Source organism: Phascolarctos cinereus, unplaced genomic scaffold (genome assembly GCF_003287225.1).
Source record: "Phascolarctos cinereus isolate Bilbo 61053 unplaced genomic scaffold, phaCin_HiC Scaffold_4;HRSCAF=312, whole genome shotgun sequence".
NCBI classification, from domain to species: Eukaryota; Metazoa; Chordata; class Mammalia; order Diprotodontia; family Phascolarctidae; genus Phascolarctos; species Phascolarctos cinereus.
The window spans coordinates 368,910,334-368,929,908 of NW_027555847.1; the positions used below are offsets into that span (position 1 = coordinate 368,910,334).

Consider the following 19,575-nt stretch of genomic DNA (forward strand, 5'->3'; position numbering starts at 1 on the left):
CTAACCTCTTCAGACTCAACACTTGTCTGGATGCTGTGGGGTTGTGGAGTCTCTGGTGAGCATATCTTGAGAATACTTCCCAACAAACAGACAGCCTGAAATATTAACTAAAAGACAGAAGATCAGCGGGCAATTTCACAAGGGAATGAAATCCACTGCAACTACCAAAGAGATATTTAAAATCAACTCCACAAATATTGGCTACAAATACAGGGAACATTGATATAGATAGAAAGAACACATCACATGTTCTCTTTTCTCTGGTGCTTGTCTACATGGGTAATACCACCACCAATAACAGGACCTTCAAGTGGGAAGACTGATGATACCTCCACATGTTTCAGCATGTCCAAACATGGCACTTACCTGTCTGAGACAAAAGTGGTGTGTAAGGGACTTTTGGTTCTATTGCACTCATTGGAGGAGGTAGCAAGGGGTTGGCAAAGCTGCGGAGTGGATGAGTGGGTCGAACACAGGCTGTGGGGATGGTCCTACTCGGAGCCTCCTCACTGCTGGAGTGCTCAGGCTGTGTCTGGGGCAACATGGGAGGTTGCTGGGGCGCTGGTCCTTCACTAACCGCTGTAAGGAAAACAGAAAATGAACATCATTCATGGGGACATTAGAACTATAACGAAGGGTGACCAGGTCTTGATCTCAGGGTGCTGACAACAATTACTCTCCTTCAACACTGTAGAAATAACCAAGATCTGTACTCAGCAAGATTAGCTCAAAGAAAAAGCTAACAATTAGCAAAGGATTCCTCCTCTCTATCTTTTATGTCTGGGTGAGCTATCCTGCAGCCCACCCTCCCTACATCCCAGGGTCTCTGTCTCCTTCCTTCCACTAGGCTCATGTTCTCTTTACATGTTGTTTTTGGAGCAGTTTTTGTTCTCTTTTTCCTGATCACAACTTATGAAGCTTTCGCTAAGAATGAAAAAAAGCTAGTCAGAGCTTTGGGATTTTTTCCCCACTAATCTGTCAATTAATCCACAAACATTTATCAAGCTCTTACTATGTGCCAGGCACTGTCATAAGTGCTGGGGATACAAAGAAAGGCAAAAACATAGTCCCTCCCCTCAAGGAGCTCATATTTTAATGGAACCAATTTTCTTCCCTGTAGAGCAGGGGTCCTTAATCTCACAGTCTTGAACTTGTTTTCAGGTGGAAAAGTTGATAACTGTCATTGAGTATAACTGATTTCCTTTATGATCACATACTCAGAGAAGGGGTCCATGACACAAAAAAAGGTTAAGAGTACCTGCCTTAGAATAACAGCATAGGATTGAGTCTGACTTCTTTTCACACCAAATAAGAAATCTTATTCCCATTTTCTTTTTTCTCACCATCCTCCCTACTGTTATCCCCTGCAATACGAGTAGGTATTCATTTCAAAAAGTTACAAATACCACACTGCTAAGATCTTCGTTTCAGGAAGGCTAGTAGGATGTATTTCACTGCTACCCTACATTGGCTGCGCTGGCTAGGCCCTATAATCATAAGTGATGAGGTGGGAAAAACATTATTTCATCTTATATAACTAGCAGTATCAGTAAAATCCAACGTGCCAAACCTGACTCCGGCTGCATGATTACCTCACAGCCAATATGCCAACTTTTCTGTGATTTAAACATGCCATGTCAACTGTCAAACAAATCAGTTACCTGATACTCAAAGGCGTCTCTAATAAAATGGTACAAATAATAATCACTATCATTATCTTCTATATCAAAATAAAGACATAGTTAGCTAAAACTTATTTGTAGGCTGATTCTATCGGAACAGATTTCTTGGTTGTAGAATTATGACTCTTCCTTCTTTGATAGCAAACCTTATAATTTTCAGTCAGATTACTGTACTTGAGAAGGTTCTGACATAGTCATTTGTAACAGTCCAAAAGAAGGGTGGAAAACTTTGTGATGGGGAGCCCTGGCTTTTCCTCAGAGAACTAGCTAAGACTAAAAGCTTCAAAATGCTGAAGGTATTTTAATCGTGCTTTAACTTACACAAGGAAAAAAAAATAAATGGTACTAATTTAAACTTAAATTAAAATAGCTATATAAGAAGTATAAGTCTATTCAAAGTAAGTGAAATACTTCTAATGATCTCTTGCCCAAGTTTATCATGACTGCTCTAAGCGGTAATACTGCCCAAAGCAGTGGGGAAAGGAAATTGCTTAATTTTGAGTGACAAGGATAATTTCAAGATAATTATCCCACTTTGTAAGATAATTTCCAGCCAACTTCTCACTGGCAGGTGCTGAAAGAACAACAAAAGGGCAGAGAAGATGGACAAGAAGCCTAACCAAACTGGAGAGAGGAGGAGGAGATTGTAAAACATCAAAATCGGACCCAGAAATGCACTGAATGGCAATCACACAAAATCTTATTTTGTGAAGAAGCTTCAGAAAGAAAGGAAGGAAGGAAACAACTATTATGCCAAGTGCCTACTATGTGTCAGGTACTGTGCTAAGCACTTTAAAAATATTATCTCATTTGATTCTCACAACAACCCTGAGAGGTAGGTGTTATTATTACCCCCATTTTATATTTGAGGAAAATGAGGCAGACAGAAATTAAGCGATTTGTCCAGTGTCCAAGAGCTAGTATCTGTCTGAGGCTGGATTTGAACTCAGGTCTTCCTGACTCCAGGCCTAGAACTCTATTCACTGATCACCTAACTGCCTCTGAGCTTCTTCAAACCTATATGATCATGGGCAAATCATTTATGATTTTCTGAGCTTTAATTTGTCATCTGCAAAATAAGATGGCTGAACTAGAGGAATGGTAAAGCCCTTTCAGCTCTTGATATAAGATCCTAAGTCCATATCAGTGGACCAGCAACCCTTCAATTCAAACATTCTATAACTCTCTTGTTCTATAGTAGGGGAAGAAAATAAAGATAATTTGTAGAAATAGGTCAGGATATAGTAAATAAATAGGGAATCTAATGTATTTTGATTCCATAGATTTGAATCTGTTATTTAACCTCAGAAGCTGAAGGGACTGATGAAACTGGGGGAATGAGGCAAATGTGGGAACTTAGAACATTTAAAAGAAAAACATATCAAATCCACTAGAAAAAATATTGCCTTCTTAAATAATGACATATCTCCATACATATCAGCAGAAGAATAAACAATAGCAAAAACTAATGGTCTGTATAAAATTAATAATAAAATAAAAATAGACTTGGATATAGAGAGAAATAAGTCAAATTTAAATAGTCAAATGACACATTTAATGGAGAATATTGTCCATTAAGGGGCTCTATGACATAACAAATAGAGAGTCTTCCTTGGAGTCAGGAACACAGCTCTTTCACTAAGTTCAAGTCATGCCTCTGACATGTAATGTGACCCTAAGCAAGTCACTTAACATCTCAGTCACCCCCCTCCCAGGTCACTCTCCAAGACTATAAATTACAGAGAGGTTAAAAATCAATATTACTGGAGGAAGTTTACAATGAGATGTTTTACACACTGATAAAATCACAAGTCAAGATGATAAAAAGTAATAATAATAATAAAAATCATAGTAAAACAACAGCAACAAAAACCCAGCAATAATCACAAAGCCAGGTACATATTATTACCCCTAGATCCTTGGGACTGAATAGTCCACAGTGTCAAAACAAGAGAATCAAATTGTCTTGAGTCAAAGCAGCAGAATCAAATCACTGGAGTCAGCATAGAGTGTAATTGCATGTTTAAGACATCTTTTCCCCTTTGTAACTTAGGAAATCAGCAAAAACCTGGGGTACATAAGAGAATAGACACATAGACGGTGGAAAGCCCTACTGTGGCTTCTCCCCCCCACCTGTCCCTAGGTCCTTTTCTAGATTGTAAACTATCCTCTGAAACACCCAGCACATGGCTTGTACATTGTAGGCATGAGCATGAGCTATGAATTTGTGAAAGCATAAAATTCCTTATCTAAAATATATATATGCACAAGCATTTGCCCACTACTCTCCCCATCTTCCCCCTTTCTGGTTTTATTGTTCCTTTTTGTTTGTTTGTTTTGCTTTTTGTTGAGGCAATTAGGGTTAAGTAACTTGCCCAGGGTTACACAGCTCATAAGTGTCAAGTGTCTGAGGTCCAATTTGAACTCAGGTCCTCCTGACTCTAAGGCTGGAGTCCTATCCACTATGCCATCTAGCTGCCCCTCAGTTTTACTATTCTTATAACTAGTTTTGTCTTGATTCTCCCCAAAGCCCACCCCCTTCTCCTTGTCTGCTGCATTACTCTTCTGGGGAACTTTCACCCTGAGTTCCTCCTGTATTCATTGGTAGTACCCCTCACCACCATCACTTTGGGAAGGACCCCAGCTTCCCTCTCCCCTTTCTGCCACCCCTATATATGTTGTCTTTGTGATTCAATTTGTAAGTTCTTTGAACATAGTACTGTCTTAGATGCTTATATTTTCATCCCCAGGGCTTAGCACTGTACCTGGCATATAGAAATCACCACATAAATGTTTATCTGTCCATGTTTCTGTTTATCAGCTGTCTATGTCAAAGTCATCTAGGTAACTTTGGAGACTAGGGACCTTAAACTAGGTGGGTAAACTTTTACTTTACTGAATATTCCTCAATTTGTTTCTTAAGCTGACTGATAAGACTTTTCCACCAAGAGTCAGAAGAGGTTTCTGCTTGACTGAGAACAGTGAGCTTTAACACATTCCAAGGCATTTGGAAACCCATATTCTCTACTCAGAAACCTGCCTGTAAATGAAAGTTAATTACTTTAGGTAGTTCATGTGATTGGGAATATATTTAGCTTCCAGGAATACAGGGTATACATGTTTTTCCCCTCATTACCTAAGCAAACTGAAATGCTTTGCATGTTCTATTACATTGTACATAAAATAATAAGTGTTCAATAAAGTTTTGAAGGAATGAATACACGAAAAATGTATCTTGAAGTTTTTAGAAAGGCTTGAAGTGACCATTATCTCATTGTTTGGGTAATCCCACCAGTATCTTAATTTTTGTTCAAAGATACACAAAATACAGAAATGCAGAAGTTGATATATTAAAGTCGAGTTAGGGTTGAGATAATATGCATATACATATGTACGTTTGTATGCATAAAGGAGTGTGCTGGAACCAACTTGAAAAGGCCCCAAAGAGGTAATTATTAAACTTTCAGTATAAGCATTTACACATCGGATATCAGCTACAACTGACAGCTTGATTAATTGTTGACCTTACAGATTTATGAAAGTGAGGGAGAAAATGTTCATAATCTAGAATAAACTTAAAAAGGGTGTCTTAAGTTTTGTGAGATGCTGTAGTTAAACATTTTACCAGCACACTCTTGTACCTACATCTTTATCTTTCAACCTCTATCCATATCTTTTTATTGATGGCACTGTCAGAGGAAGAGGACTACATGTTTTAGAATATGAATGCAACAACAACTCAAATTGTATACAATTGTATTTTATTTTTATTTGTTTTGATTTTCAAATGAGTTTTTCATGAATGAGCTAGCTTTTATTGAGAAGATACTACGGGTATCATATGCTGCATTCTTGAGGAACAAAGGAAAGGAGGAAGCAGGCGGGCAGCTGGAGGCAATGGGAAAAGCCCTGAATCTGGAGCCAGAGGACATGGGTTTGAGCCCATACAATACTTTACTATGTGTTTGACCTTAGCCAAGGGTCTCAGTTTGTTCATCTGTAAAATCCCAGGCCATGACTTAGTAACTTCTAATTTTAGAATCTACAATTCTAGGGCAGCTAGGTGGCACAGTGGATAGAGCACCAGCCCTGAAGTCAGGAGGACCTGAGTTCAAATCTCTGACTAAACACTTGACACTTACTAGCTGTGTGACCCTGGGCAAGTCTTAACCCCAATTGTCTAAAAAAAAAAAATCACAATTCTATTTTTTTTTTACAATTTCCTTACAATTCTAAATTTACAATCCTCAGGGAGTTTCAATTTTAATTGGCTAAAAAGGAAGAATGCAGGAAATATTCATAAGAACACAGGAGAGAAGAATATGAATGGAAAATAATTAGCAGCACTTAATAACAATTGTTACAACAAGCATTTACAAAGGGCCTGCTGTGTGCGCAGCACAGTGCCAAGATCACACTGTGCATGTGATGCTCCTGCAATTAATTTAGTCAGGAAGGACTACTAATGCAGGAATGTCTACCTGCAGTCAACATATACTTTCTTTCAAAAGGCCAGACCATACATATGCATCTATATGAACCTAACAGAAAGACCACAGGTTTATGGACTTAGAAGGGGAAGGAACAGGAATTTTAGATGAAATTTATTTCATAGGGGCAGCTAGGTGTTACAGCGGATAGAACACTGAGCTTGGAAAAAGGAAGACTCATCTTTGTGATTTCAAATCTGGCCTCAGACAGTAGCTATGTGACCCTGGGCAACTCAATTAACCTTTTTGCCTCAGTTCATGTCTAAATGAGCTAGGGAAGGAAGTGGCAAGCTACTTCAGTATCTTTGCCAAGAAAACCTTAAATGGGGTCATGGAGAGTCTGATATGAATGAATACCGAAAATTCACTCTCCTTTTTCAGATAGGCAAATAAAGATTCAAGTGAGGTTAAGTGATATGCCCAATGTCACATAACTAAGAATTGGCAGAGGACTCCAAATCAAATTTTCCCACTTCCAACTGTGCTGATTAATTTTCCAAAGGTTGTCATAGTTGTATGCTTAGAGTCTGGAGGCTTCCACTCATCCTTCAGTAACAACACTCTCCAACTTATTTTTAGAGAATATGTTCCATCTAGTTCTTAAAAAATAATTCTACTCTCTGGAAAAGGTGCACACTGAGGAAAGGGAGAATAAATTCAACTGCTTCCTGACAGATTTTTTTTTTGATGCCTTTTAATTCTAACCTTGCTATAGTAAGACAATTTATGGTTTCTTAAAGCTATCTCTGATGGGTTGGAAAAAAAAATACAACTTACCTCACAAACATATTTTATCGATGTTACCATCTTACCTATTTCAAATCAGATTAATACAAGAGCTGCTGAGTCACCTGTTCTTAACTAAGAAATGAAAGCCATAAAATCAATGTGGAATTGCTATATTTGAATGGGAAAAAAAATCAAAAGGAAGAGGGGGAAAAAAACCCAAACATAAAATTATCTTGAGAATAGTTGTTTTTTTTCAAATCCATTTATCATCTATCTATCTATCTATCTATCTATCTATCTATCTATCTATCTATCTATCTATCATCTATCTGTCTATCATTAGATTGAAAGCTCTTTGAGGTCAGGGATGATCTTTCACTTTTTTTTTAATCTCCAGTGCTTTGCACAGAGGTTGGCACATAGCAAGCACTCTATCTATCTATCTATCTGATGGGGTTGGGATCTGGACCTCAGAAAGGAAAAACCCTGGACTTATCCACATGGTCAAATCTCTGGCTTTTGCCAGATAATCCTATCAACTGGCCTTTCTTTGTGGCTACACCCAATCTACTTCCCTATGGCCCCTGGCCATTTCCCACCCTTAATCTTAACTAGGCTCCTTTCTCCCTTGGCCATATGGTCCAGGACCCAGGAGTTCTGTTGACCCCAGTTTACTGGCTACTCCCATCCAGATCTTCCTTAGACCCCTCCTCCTGTCACTCCAAACTACTTGGCCACTCCTAGATCCCTACCACAGTCTTTCTGTATATAAGGTCCATCCTATCTCCATTAAGGTCCTTAGATTCTTAATTCTTAAAATCTAACTGTTGGGGTGCTTGGGTGCTTATGTTTGGGTGCTTGTACTTGGGCCCCAGTTTCTCCCTAGCCTCAGAAACACTGTCCCTTGATAGTCAATTGAGCCCCAATAAGGGCCAAAACACCTAAATTAAACAACCCTTCCTGTGTCAGCAAATTCCAGGACCAGATAGAGCTGATCAGTATTCTTCCTGTTTGTTATCACTGGGCCCAGGATGTCTGGGACCAGATACTCTCTTGAATAATGGGACTTTTCTTATCTTGAGTTTCAATTGAGAATTGACCACTCCTTAACCACTCCCTAATCCCACCTTGAATCCCCTAGTTAGCATATTTGACATATGTTTTATTGCATTTTATCCTATATAAACTTTATCTGTACCTCTCTAAGGTTGCAGGATCCTTTAAGAATCCTTGCCCGCTGAAAAGCTTAACAATAAATCTTTGCCACCTTGAATTAAAGAATGCTTGAGTCTGTGAATTCCTTCCAGATGGCCCGTCCTGTACTCCAGTCTTTGAGGGGTCACAATCTCTCAACCTCTCAACCCTCAACATAACCACTGCTTAGTTTCCTAATATCTAGCCACTGCTCAGATTCTTAGAATCTAGCCAATATGTCACAGACTCTCAGATTCCTCAAGAGTCTGGCTAATATGACAGATCTTTAATAAACCTTGTCTTTGGCTGAAAGAAGGCTTGGGTCGAATTCTTTTGGGCAGGACTTGCGTGTCATGATCTTGGGGTCCCAGCACCCCTAAACCTCTAGATCTCATCCTATCTATCTATATATCTACCTATCTACACCTAAAAAAAAAAAGATGCTACTAGTAGAATCTCCTTGCCAGGAATTAGCTCTTACAGATGGAAAGGTATCACCTCACTGATTTAGCTAAGTTAATCTAATGATAAATTTGGCAGCAGAAGGCAGAAGCATTTAGTTAAGTACTGGCTAATCAAGATTCAATGAGACAATGTTACAGATAACGAAGTTGTGATAAACAAGTTAATTAGAGGATAATAATATCCCTTTACTACTTTAGGAAGATGACAGAAGGTATTAACTCCCAGCATTCCCAATATGACTTTTGTTAGTTGCTGAATTTCAGAATTTTTCCCCTTCCTCTGCCTTGACAATAGAACTGACTTTTTCAAAGACTCCCATTGGAATATTCCATAAATATTTAAGCAGGATCTAGAGGATGAATGAGTTAGTGGTATAAATTCTGATGTTCTTAAGATGCAAAGAGAACTTTCCTAGGACTAAGAAAGCAGACTAACTCCCCTTTGACACTGCCAGAGTTAGCAGAAAGCTCACGTAGAAAGAAACAAAAATACATTACACTGACTTCTTCCTGTTCCGAAGCCTCGATCAACAGCAAGTGTTGGGAATGGCACAGGGCGGAGAGTGAACTGGGGATGGGGGTATCCACATGTTGGAGATGGCAAGATTCCTGGGTACTGGGCACTTTCTAGCGTTGGCACTGGGATGGCACTAACAACAGCTGCAAAACAAAGAATGGAAATTAATTTTATTTTAAATCCCAAATATTCCATAAAAAAAAGGACACAATTTTGACAGAAGAAAAAATGTATATTTATCCCTTCCACACTGTGGGTTTTAGGGATATGGTGCCCCTGAGATTTGGAATATCCCATAACATTTTTTGGCCCTCACTGCATACCAGAGAAGAAGTCCGATTTTTTTTTCTTTTATGGGGTGTTGATATTATACAATACCATACATATGTCTTATGCATTTCTGAGTTTCTGAACTTTTTTGTCTCGTCTGCTGGCCTTCATGTGTCATCTGTAGCTTCTGTAAAACTGCTGAAAAATTCTTATTTAATTTCTTATGACAACTTGTGATATATCAAAACTGTGGTGGGGAAAGTCATGATGTGGAAGGGATAACTCTGTGTGTGTGTGTGTGTGTGTGTGTGTGTATAACTTTAAAGTGCTATATAAAAGCTAGATTTTATATAATATTATTATTATTGCTATTATTACCTGTGATTGTGGTCCTATAAAACTTTAACAATTTTTGTTTTCATAATCACTTCCATTTCCAAATATGTCCTTCCTTCCTCCCCTATCCAGAAATCCATCCCTAATAAGACTGAATAAAAATAAAAGGACAAAATTTCTGCAAAATATGTGTTATATCTATCAATCATATAGTGTGTTGAGATTTGCACAATATTTTTGGTCCTCACAATGACCCTGGGAAGTAGATGCTATTATTACACAAATTTTACAGATGAGGAAACTGAGGTATAAAGAGGTTAAATAACTTGCTCAGAGTCACATGGACTGAATTTGAACTAAGGACTTCCAATGCTCTCTCCATTATGCCTCTGTATAGTGGATATTCTTCAACTAACCAACACATCAACTAAATCTGACAGTACGTCAATGTTCATACCAAATTTTCCATCTCTCCAGTGAAGGGACTGAGGTGCATTTTCTTGTCTCTTCTTTGGGGCTAGACTTGGTCATTATAATTAGCCAGTATTCAATATTTTTTTTAAATTGAAAGTATTACTATTTAAGTTCACAAAACATTTCAATAGTGAATCTATGGACTTCATGCAATAAATATGTAAATTTACATGCAGTTAGCTTTTTTTGTTTAAAGAAGTCAGATTGCTGCAGTTGAATCAATTATTTTGGTCACCTTATAGAACAAATTAGGACAAGGCATAGTCATTCACATTGACTGACAGCTTTTTATGCTTTCCAACAATATAGTGGTCAGTACAATTGGTTTCGTCAGAAGAAAAATGATAGATCCAATGATATACTCTCAAAGATAAGCTTGAGGTGAAATCACTTGCATGAATTCTAACTGTTTCTCTATTATTCTGTCAGGGAAAAATAGATTTCCATAGACTGGTGCCTAATCACACTGTTAAAACTAAGAAGCTTAAATTCCATCCAACCAAGAGAGAAAGTCAATTTGACTGATTTGTGATCTTTATGAAAAATGCTCCTTTTCTTATGGCATTCCTAAAACTTTAGGATTTCAAAAGAGGATTATTAGTAGCTATTGACACTAAAATTTCTTCCTTCTTCTCTGGGAAATAGGGAAGGAAGTGATGGTGAAAGTGATAAAGGAAAATAATGCCTTTATATAAGGAGATCACACAATGTGAAAAGATAAACAGATAATAAATACTGTGGACCAAAGGTCCACCATAGCAACTATATCATAGAGTATTCAATTCATACTATCTGAAATTACCTAATTAACTTATATAGCACCTTTTTTTCTGTACTTCAAAAACATTAATTCATCTTTTCTCTTATCAGTAGAGGTATGTCATAATGATCTCCCTTCCTAAAGATGATTAATTTTGAAAGCAGAGATTAAATGACTTGGCCAAAACTATAAGACTATAATTTTGAAAGGGACTTCAGGGATCCAAATTTAGATTTCTGTTTCAAATGTTCTAGTCAATAGAGAATTCATTCAGCAAATATTTGTGGAGTACCTACTATGTGTGTGGACTTCTACAAGGCATGTTGGAGGGAGGTGATATATGAGCAAAAAGATTCTGCTCTCACAGACCTGGTGGTCATGTCTTCACTTTTGACTCCTAATTAAGATGCATGGGGGCTATTAAGTGCTAGAGTTTCAAAAAACTATCTGATGATTTTACACTGCAGATTGACTCAGTGACCAACAAGCTGCCTTTGATGAGAATCCTCAGTTTCCCAGGTGTTTATTTTCACTTGTGAAGCATTCAGATGTACAACCCACTTTTGAAAAAAAAAAATATATATATATACACACACACACACACACACACACACACATACATAATACTCCTGCCATTTAGATGATAATTATTGAAAAGACAATAATTCTGTGTTAAAATTCACAAAACACGATATATTGAAGTCTCTCTTGATTTTTCTACTTTAATTTAGGCTTGGGTCAGCGAACAACAAAATACTGAAATCACACCATAACCAATATCCATCATGATGTTGTGTTTATGTGGAACAGCAATAAATCTCGGCTCAGTGACCAAAGAGGAGAATTCTATTCTGACACAGCTTGCTGACAATTGAATTTGTATCTGACATTTATGTACTAAGAGCTTGGAAATAGAAATTCTCCCATCAAATTATGTAGATCCTTTAACACTAACAGTTTGATATCAGAAAAACAGTACAACAATTTTTTAAAATGGTATAACTAAATATAACTGATGGGGAATATGAAGTAGAGATTATTTAGCCTACATTACAAGGAGTAAATACTTTGCAGTTCCCTGAATTGTTAAGCATGATACTTTCAAAACATATATCTTTTTCTCATTTTTGAGGTATATGAGGAAAAGTGGTTTGTTGAAGTAAGAAATTGTTTCAATTCCTTAATCTTTATCTTCTTTCTGTCCTTTCTGCAGTGATCTGAAGTTTGCCAGAAACTGCAAAGTAATATTAAGTTATAAATATGAATTTCATATTTAAGAATATGAGGTGTTTTTTTATATTTCTTGATCTTCATTGAAAAAACAGATGGCGTGGAAGGCCATGAATGGCATAATCTTTTTTACTTAAACTTTTATGGATGCTTTTAATTTTCATATCATCATTATTTGCAGAAAAGGCCCCTATCACCTCATCCAGTGAGCCTTCCCTTGTAACAGGAAAACCCCCCCCACAAACAACAACAACCCCAAAAGCTTATAGCCTGTGCCTAAAAGTGTATGCAACATTACATGCCCATAGTTCTCCATCTCTCCCACAAAATGAGGGAGAAAGCATGCTTTTCTATAAGAGTTCACAAGCTTTTTCATCCAAGGAAATTTTTGGGAAAGGAATTAACTTTCAAGGAATTGTTTTCATTTGCTATTCCTAATCCTGCCTTTCTCACTGAGGGTAAAGTAATATACGAAGGAATTGTGCCACTGTTGCTTCTACAGTATTATCTACTTTGTTTATTGGTGGAAGGGAAGAAGAAGGATTGTGCACATATTGACAACCTTAATGATAGAGAGTGATGAAACAACTAGTGCAACACAATACAGGTAGGAGTTTTAGGAATTGTCTTCCTATACTTAGGAACCATATATAAAAGTCACTCTGAGGCTAGAATCTCAAGGAATGATGGGAAGACTAAAGAGGTCTGTGATGTAACTTGGAGATGAGAAAGGGTTACCTGACTATTGAACTTGATCCAGATGCAACTAATGGCTTGATAAGTCTTTACTTATACATTATTTCCAGCAGATTCCAACTCTATATTTTCCCTTGACAAAGAAATCATCTTTTTTCCTATAAAAGATTCTCTTCTTAGCCACTATTTTCTTCTTCAAGTCTGCTTCCTTAAAGGCAGGCATCCTATCCACTGCTTACATTCATACAACCTGACAATTTTGTGCATCAGGGGTTGTGCTCTTAATCCCTCCATTTCCCCCCTTCTAATCTTTATTGGCCCTCCAGGATTTGTTATGTTTGTTTTTTGTGTGTATTTGTTACCTTGTTGTTCGTGTGTCAGTCTAATCTCTAATCTTTATCTGGTCAAAATGACAGCAAAGACTCCGAGACATTAGAATTCATTTCTAAGATGCGTCTAGAATTTCTATGCATGAAACGTAGCAAATACCTGTCTTTCTGAAATGACTTGAGCAAAGAATGTTAGAGCTTGAATTAAAATGTATACAGGACAAATGTTTATTAACCACCTAGGTTTTACAGAACATGACCTTCTTTCTCTCATGTGTCTTTAATATATCTCCCACTCTCTCTTTCCTATAGGCTTAGAAACATGTTCAAATCACTCTAGTTCTAAAATAAAATAGAATTAAAAAAAAATAAAGATACCTTGATTCTTTTCCATACAGCTATAATCACATCTTTCTTCTCCTTCACAGTCAACCATCTGGCAGAACTCTACCCAGTGCTTCCAACCACTCCATCAATTAATATATATAACAATTCATTAAAGAGGGGGAAAAAATGTAATGATTTGTTGTGTGATCGCTAATTCATTCAACAAATACTTGTCAAGTAATACAAGCTCAATGACAGGCCTGCTATGGGAGCTACAAGGCTAACACACTGTAATCCAGATGAGGGATTTTATAGTTTCCAGTAGTAAGAGGAGATAAGATAATGTAGACAGGTGCATATAGTACCAATGACAATATAAGTGCATAAGTGAAGTATAAAGTGATATAAAATCAGATGAAGGTAAAATCAGTTCTAGTTGGGGAAGTTCAATGGGAAAGAAAAAAAAAAAGAAATAAAATTCTGGTCTATTAGCCAAGATACAGGTTTCTAAATCTACCCTACTGTTAGCAAACTGTGTGATACTGAACAAATGACAATTTTTCTTAGCTTCAGGGTTCTCTTCTGTTAAATGGGAATTTTTTTTTTATTAAATGAGATACAGTGTGACATTGTTGGCAAACAGCGAGCTTGGAGTCAGGAAGACCTGGGTTCAAGTCCCATATCTTTGTAACTCTGGGCAAATCACTTAACCTCTCCTTCCTCTAGATCTCTAAAACTATAAATTGCAGAGACAATATAGACTTTCATTGGTAGAGTGAGTTTCTCATTGAAATCAAAGGTCCTGTCTTTATCCTCTTAATTATTTTTGTATTTCTCAAATCCTCCTACTAAATTGTAACCTGCATGAGGGCAGGGGAATTTCTATACCAAACATTTTATTTCCCTCAGAACTTAGCACATGATTCTGTAAAACCTAGGTGGTTAATAAACATTTGTTCTGTTTACATTTTAATTCTAGCTCCAAAATTCTTTGCTCAAGTCATTTCAGAAAGACAGATATTTGTTACATACCATGCACAGAAATTCTAGAAATACCTTAGAAATGAATCCTAATGAATTAGAGTCTTTGCTGTCATTTTGACCAGATAGAGATAAGAGATTAGACTGATGCTTAGAAAAACAAGGTAACAGATAAACACAAAAAAACAAGGACTTCCCAATTTTAAGATGAGTTGTGTTCCAAATATTTCTAAGTCAGGTACTTAGAAGTTAGGACACACTTTCTCAAAGAAATATTACAATAGTGGTTAGCTTGACAAAAGAGTCCTTAAAAGGCTATTCAACCAACAATGTAGTTGAAATCTTGTACACATGCAATAAAAAGAATAGAAAACAATTCTGTCACAATACCAGTGATTATGCAGAACTGAAAAAAAACCAATACATTTGGAAAATAGTTTTCCATTTATCCTAGATTTTGGCATTTGAAGAAAAATAGTTTTAGTTAGAGTGTCTAAGAAGATAGAGGGAGACTTTTTATAGAAATTTTGGAAGACTTCTGAGCATGTTAAAAGGGTTTATATGTCAAGGATGGTGGTCCTTTATTATTTATTCATTTATTCATTCTGTTATCATGTACATAAATATGTAGGATAAATAGTAGGGAGATAAAAAGATTAAATATTACATACTGGAGGAGATCTGACTATATAATAAGAAAGAGGCCCCAGCTCAGAAGGAAATCACATTTTAGTGGTTTCTAACGTCCCACTGAAACTTATAACTTTGCTTTTCCTTCATATGGATGTATAACTAGCACTACTATTACACTTAGCTGTAAAAGGAGGGGGTGGGAAAAGAGGATCTGAGGTTCCTTCTTTTTCCATAATGCTAATCATGGCTGATGAGGAAACAAAACCTCATAGAGGTTATGTGAGTAGCCCAAGATTACATGGGTAGTTGCCAGTATTCTTTAAAGTAGGCAAGGGAATAGATGACAATTTACAGATGAAAGAAAAACACAGAAAAGGAAAAACTTTTTCTTTTGTAAAAAAAACTAGGTCAGATTTACAAGACAGAAAGGGCAAAAAGCTAATGAGGAACTAAAATGAGGAACATATGCATTGGAGTAAGATGTGTGGAAGTAGAATCCAAACTGACTTGCCCTCTAAGACCCAATTCCCTTTTAGCTGTAAACCTATGTCATATGTATATGTATGCATACATTTATGTGTGTGTGCACCTATGTAAGTTAGCCTAAACTGAAATTAACTGAATTGTGAGTCTTAAGAGATATAAGAAAGGAAAGGATGATGGCAACTTGTAAGAGAAGAAAGGAAATGGTGGAGAAGAGACATAGGATAAGATTGCTCCATACTTGGGCCACCAATGGTTCTGTTGACCCAGGAGTATTTAAGTGGTACCGAAAGAAAGTGAATATGTGTAGCATGCTCAAAAATAGTAAAAGAAAGAGAAGGCACTATGAAATTACCATTTTACAAATACAATGATTGCAAAGGATCATTGCAAGTTGAAATGTTTGCAACTCAGAGACTATCGACATAACTTGCCTTTCCGGAATACAAAGCAAAGTACTAGTATCAAACCATGGCTGAGATCAAATGGGTGATCGTCTAGTCCAAACCCCTTTTTTTACATATGAGGACATTGAGACTCTGGCAGGCTAAATGGTCTGTCCATGATTATGGAGATCTCTGTGTTTGAACAGTATTTAAACCAAAGTTCAGCATCTTATCTGCTTAAGAAATGCTGCCTTTTTACAACATAAAATGATTCAGAAAAGAATAGAGGATATGTAACAAAAATTTTAAAATATCATTAATAGCACTAATAAACATAATATTACTATTCCCACTAATAGTGCTAATAAACATAGCTCTAAGTAAGTCATTTTGGTTATTATAAATACTACAAAGGTCCTATAAAGGAAGATACTATCTACATTCAGAGAAAGAAATGATAAATATAAGTATGTATAGAATGGTTAATATATATGTGTGTGTGTGTGTGTGTGTGTGTGTGTGTGTGTGTGTGTGTGTGTGTGTCTAATGTAGCTATCTCTAGGACAGGGGGAAGGGGGAAGAAAAAGAAGGAAAAAAAAAGTTACATGATAACTTAATTATATTTAAATGGAAAAGCAAGATTTGTTTTTTCATGTGCAATTATCTTTTTTTCTTATTCTATGTTATGGAAATGCTTGTTTTATTTCTTAAATGCATAATGAAATTAAACATTTTTTCTAATTAAAGTTAAATTAATAAATATAGCTTATTCTAACAAAAATTCCATTTTGTGAAGTACACTGGGAGGTAGACAGTTGATATTACTATTGTTATTGTTGTCTGAACCTGTGATTTCATTAATGTGGTGAATTCCTTGGTGTGGGAAATTCCCTGCAGTAATGAAAATTGGCACTCATCTGTAACATAACTTTAGAGATTTTTATAGGGGCACTAAATGGTTAAGTGATTTGTCTATGATCATATAGTTACTTGTTAGCCTATAAGATTACTTTCAGCTCTAGATCTACAAATTCTATGATTCCTAATGTTAAATGAACAGGTGTGTTGGAGTCAGCTCAAGCAGGCTCAAGAGTGCCTATCATTAATTTTCAGTGTGAGCTTTTATACCTCAGAAATTAGTAAACACCACATTTCAAATCAGGATTTCATTTATTATTTTGTTGATTGTCTAGACCTAAGAATATGAGAGAGGAAATACTAATAATGCAGATTAAATTTTAAAAGGTTACATGTAACTTCGTTCCCCCTCTCCTGTCAGCCAGTTGTTAAAATATTTACCAGTATACTCTTTTGTGACAAAGGCAGGATCAAACCCAGGTTTTCCTGTCTCCAAGGACAGCCAATTATCAACTACAATATGTTTCCTTTCAAGTATTATTAGTTTATAGTTATGTGAAGTAATTTGCTTCTAACTATAGCTAGTTATTAACTGGTAGAAAATTATTTTCTCCAGAGTGCTGAGTGGTCAGGTAGACCTGAGTTCAAATGTGACCTCAGAAACTTAGTAGCTGTTGAACAAATTACAACCTGTTTTCAGTTTTTCATCTGTAAAATGGGAATAATAGCACCTAAAACCTAGGGTTATTGTGAAGATAAAATGAGATAATATTTGTAAAGCATTTTGCAAACCTTAAAGTCCTTTATAAATGTTAGTTATCTTCATTATCATTATTTTTTATTATTGAAGATAGAATTAAAGATTACTCACAAAGAAATATTTTGAAACTCCTTTACAAACATCTACATAAAGCAGAAAATTGTTTCAATGTTGCTAATATAACCTGATTCTAAGTATGCAGTAGGCATCTATGGCACATGTAAATCAAAGTAAATGAATATTCTCTCTATGCTGCATATCTCAGAAATTTAACAGACTGGAAGAATAACAATAGGAAAAATTATACCTTGTACAGATTTTTCTTAATTAAAAAAATGACAGCAATTGTCATACCATAATTTATTCTATTTATACATATACTGGTCTTAATCATATATTACTGCAAATTCTGTTTTTCACTAAGATCCTTAGCACAGAACATTAACACAAATAAATATATTCTGCTCTACAACAATATTAAATACATCCCCAAGAACTAAAGACAACTTCAGTTAGCAGATACATTATCTGTCAATTAACATTTTATAGATCTTGGTAAGAAATGCAAAGGGAGAAATGGAAAACAATATGCTCCTACTAAACTAATTATCAAAAAGCTTTGCAGCAAACATTGTCTTTATATATATGATTAGGAATCTGAAATATGGAAAAGCTTTGGTTTAATTAAGGCTTTTGACATACCTGGATAAGTCTAAACAATCAGAAGCAGAAGTATATGGAAATTTATCTATTTCAATGAATGAAATTATAATTGTATTGGCCTGTAGATGTGCAGCTTTTTCCACATAATCACCCAAGACCTTTTTTAATTTTAATCAAATGTTCAGAGCTTGTTTTATTGTGTAGACAGCATGAACCTTCTTTTAAAAAATAAACTATAGTGATTATAAAAAAAAATGGCTTGAGTTCATAAATGTTTAAAAAACAAGAAAATAATAGAATTGGAAGTGATGGAAAGAACGAAATGTGACAAGGTCATTAGCAAAGAAATGAATTCTATTATCTGTCTCTAACATTAATGGCCATTGAACAAAAGGGTTGGGCACCATCATTTAAAAATGAATCCTTTGCCATTTGTGAGCTCCACTCTTTGCAGAGTCAGGTAGCAGGAAAAAGAGGTTGAGATTTTTAAGAAGTAGAGCAGACTATGATTGAAGGGAATCAATACAAGGAAAAGAACACTTCATTACACTGGTTCTAGTCCCATCTCTCTCATGAATTTACTGGGTGACTGGGGATAAATCACTTTAATTTCACTTAATTCTATAATTAAGGATGTTGGACTGGATGATCTGTGAGAGTACTTCTAGTTTTAATGTTTTCTAAGTATATGTGGTTATGAGGCTAAAATGAGTTCAATAAGATAGGAGCACTTTGAAAAAGTTGAAAACATATAACATACTAATATAAAGCTTGATTGGGTAATTGCTCCTGTGATTCTGCTGTGACTCTCAGTGAGGAAATTCCCTCTATATTATATATTGGAAACTGTTCTGTATACAATGAATACTTGTTTAATAATGGCATGATAGTACAAGGAAAGGTAACATAATTTACCTATCTATTAAACAATTATTTATTGTATCATTATGTTTAAGGCACTGTATGAAGGGGCTGTGATGAATAACATATAAATCCTTCCATCAAAGAGTTCATAATCTAGCAAAGGAACAAAGACATACATAAAAGAAACTTCAATACAAGGCAGTAAATGATGAAAGGCCTTAAATGGGATAGAATTGAAATGCTACAGAGTCCAGAAAAGGGAGAAATTAATTCTTGCTGAGGTGATCAAACATTGCATGGAGGAGATGGTATTTGAAAGATTCTTTGAAGAATCTAAAGGATTTAAAAATGTAAGGAATAGAAATATAAGACAGTGTGAACAAAAGTATAGATACAGCGAAGGGCAAGGCAAGCTTGAGGGATCGTAAATAGTCCAGTCTGGCTGACAT

The 19,575-nt window shown here is 35.8% G+C and overlaps 1 protein-coding gene across 1 annotated transcript in view; it reads right to left on the reverse strand.

Moving 5' to 3' along the window:
• LOC144456543 (netrin receptor DCC-like) overlaps positions 1-19,575 on the reverse strand; it is an 84,170-nt gene that overhangs the window by 42,917 nt on the left and 21,678 nt on the right. Inside the window, exons 4-5 of the mRNA XM_078151763.1 lie at positions 9,064-9,219; positions 367-579 (exon numbers count right to left, since the gene is read on the reverse strand). Of these exons, the coding sequence (XP_078007889.1) occupies positions 367-579; positions 9,064-9,219 (369 nt within the window). The remainder of the gene's footprint in view (positions 1-366; positions 580-9,063; positions 9,220-19,575) is intronic.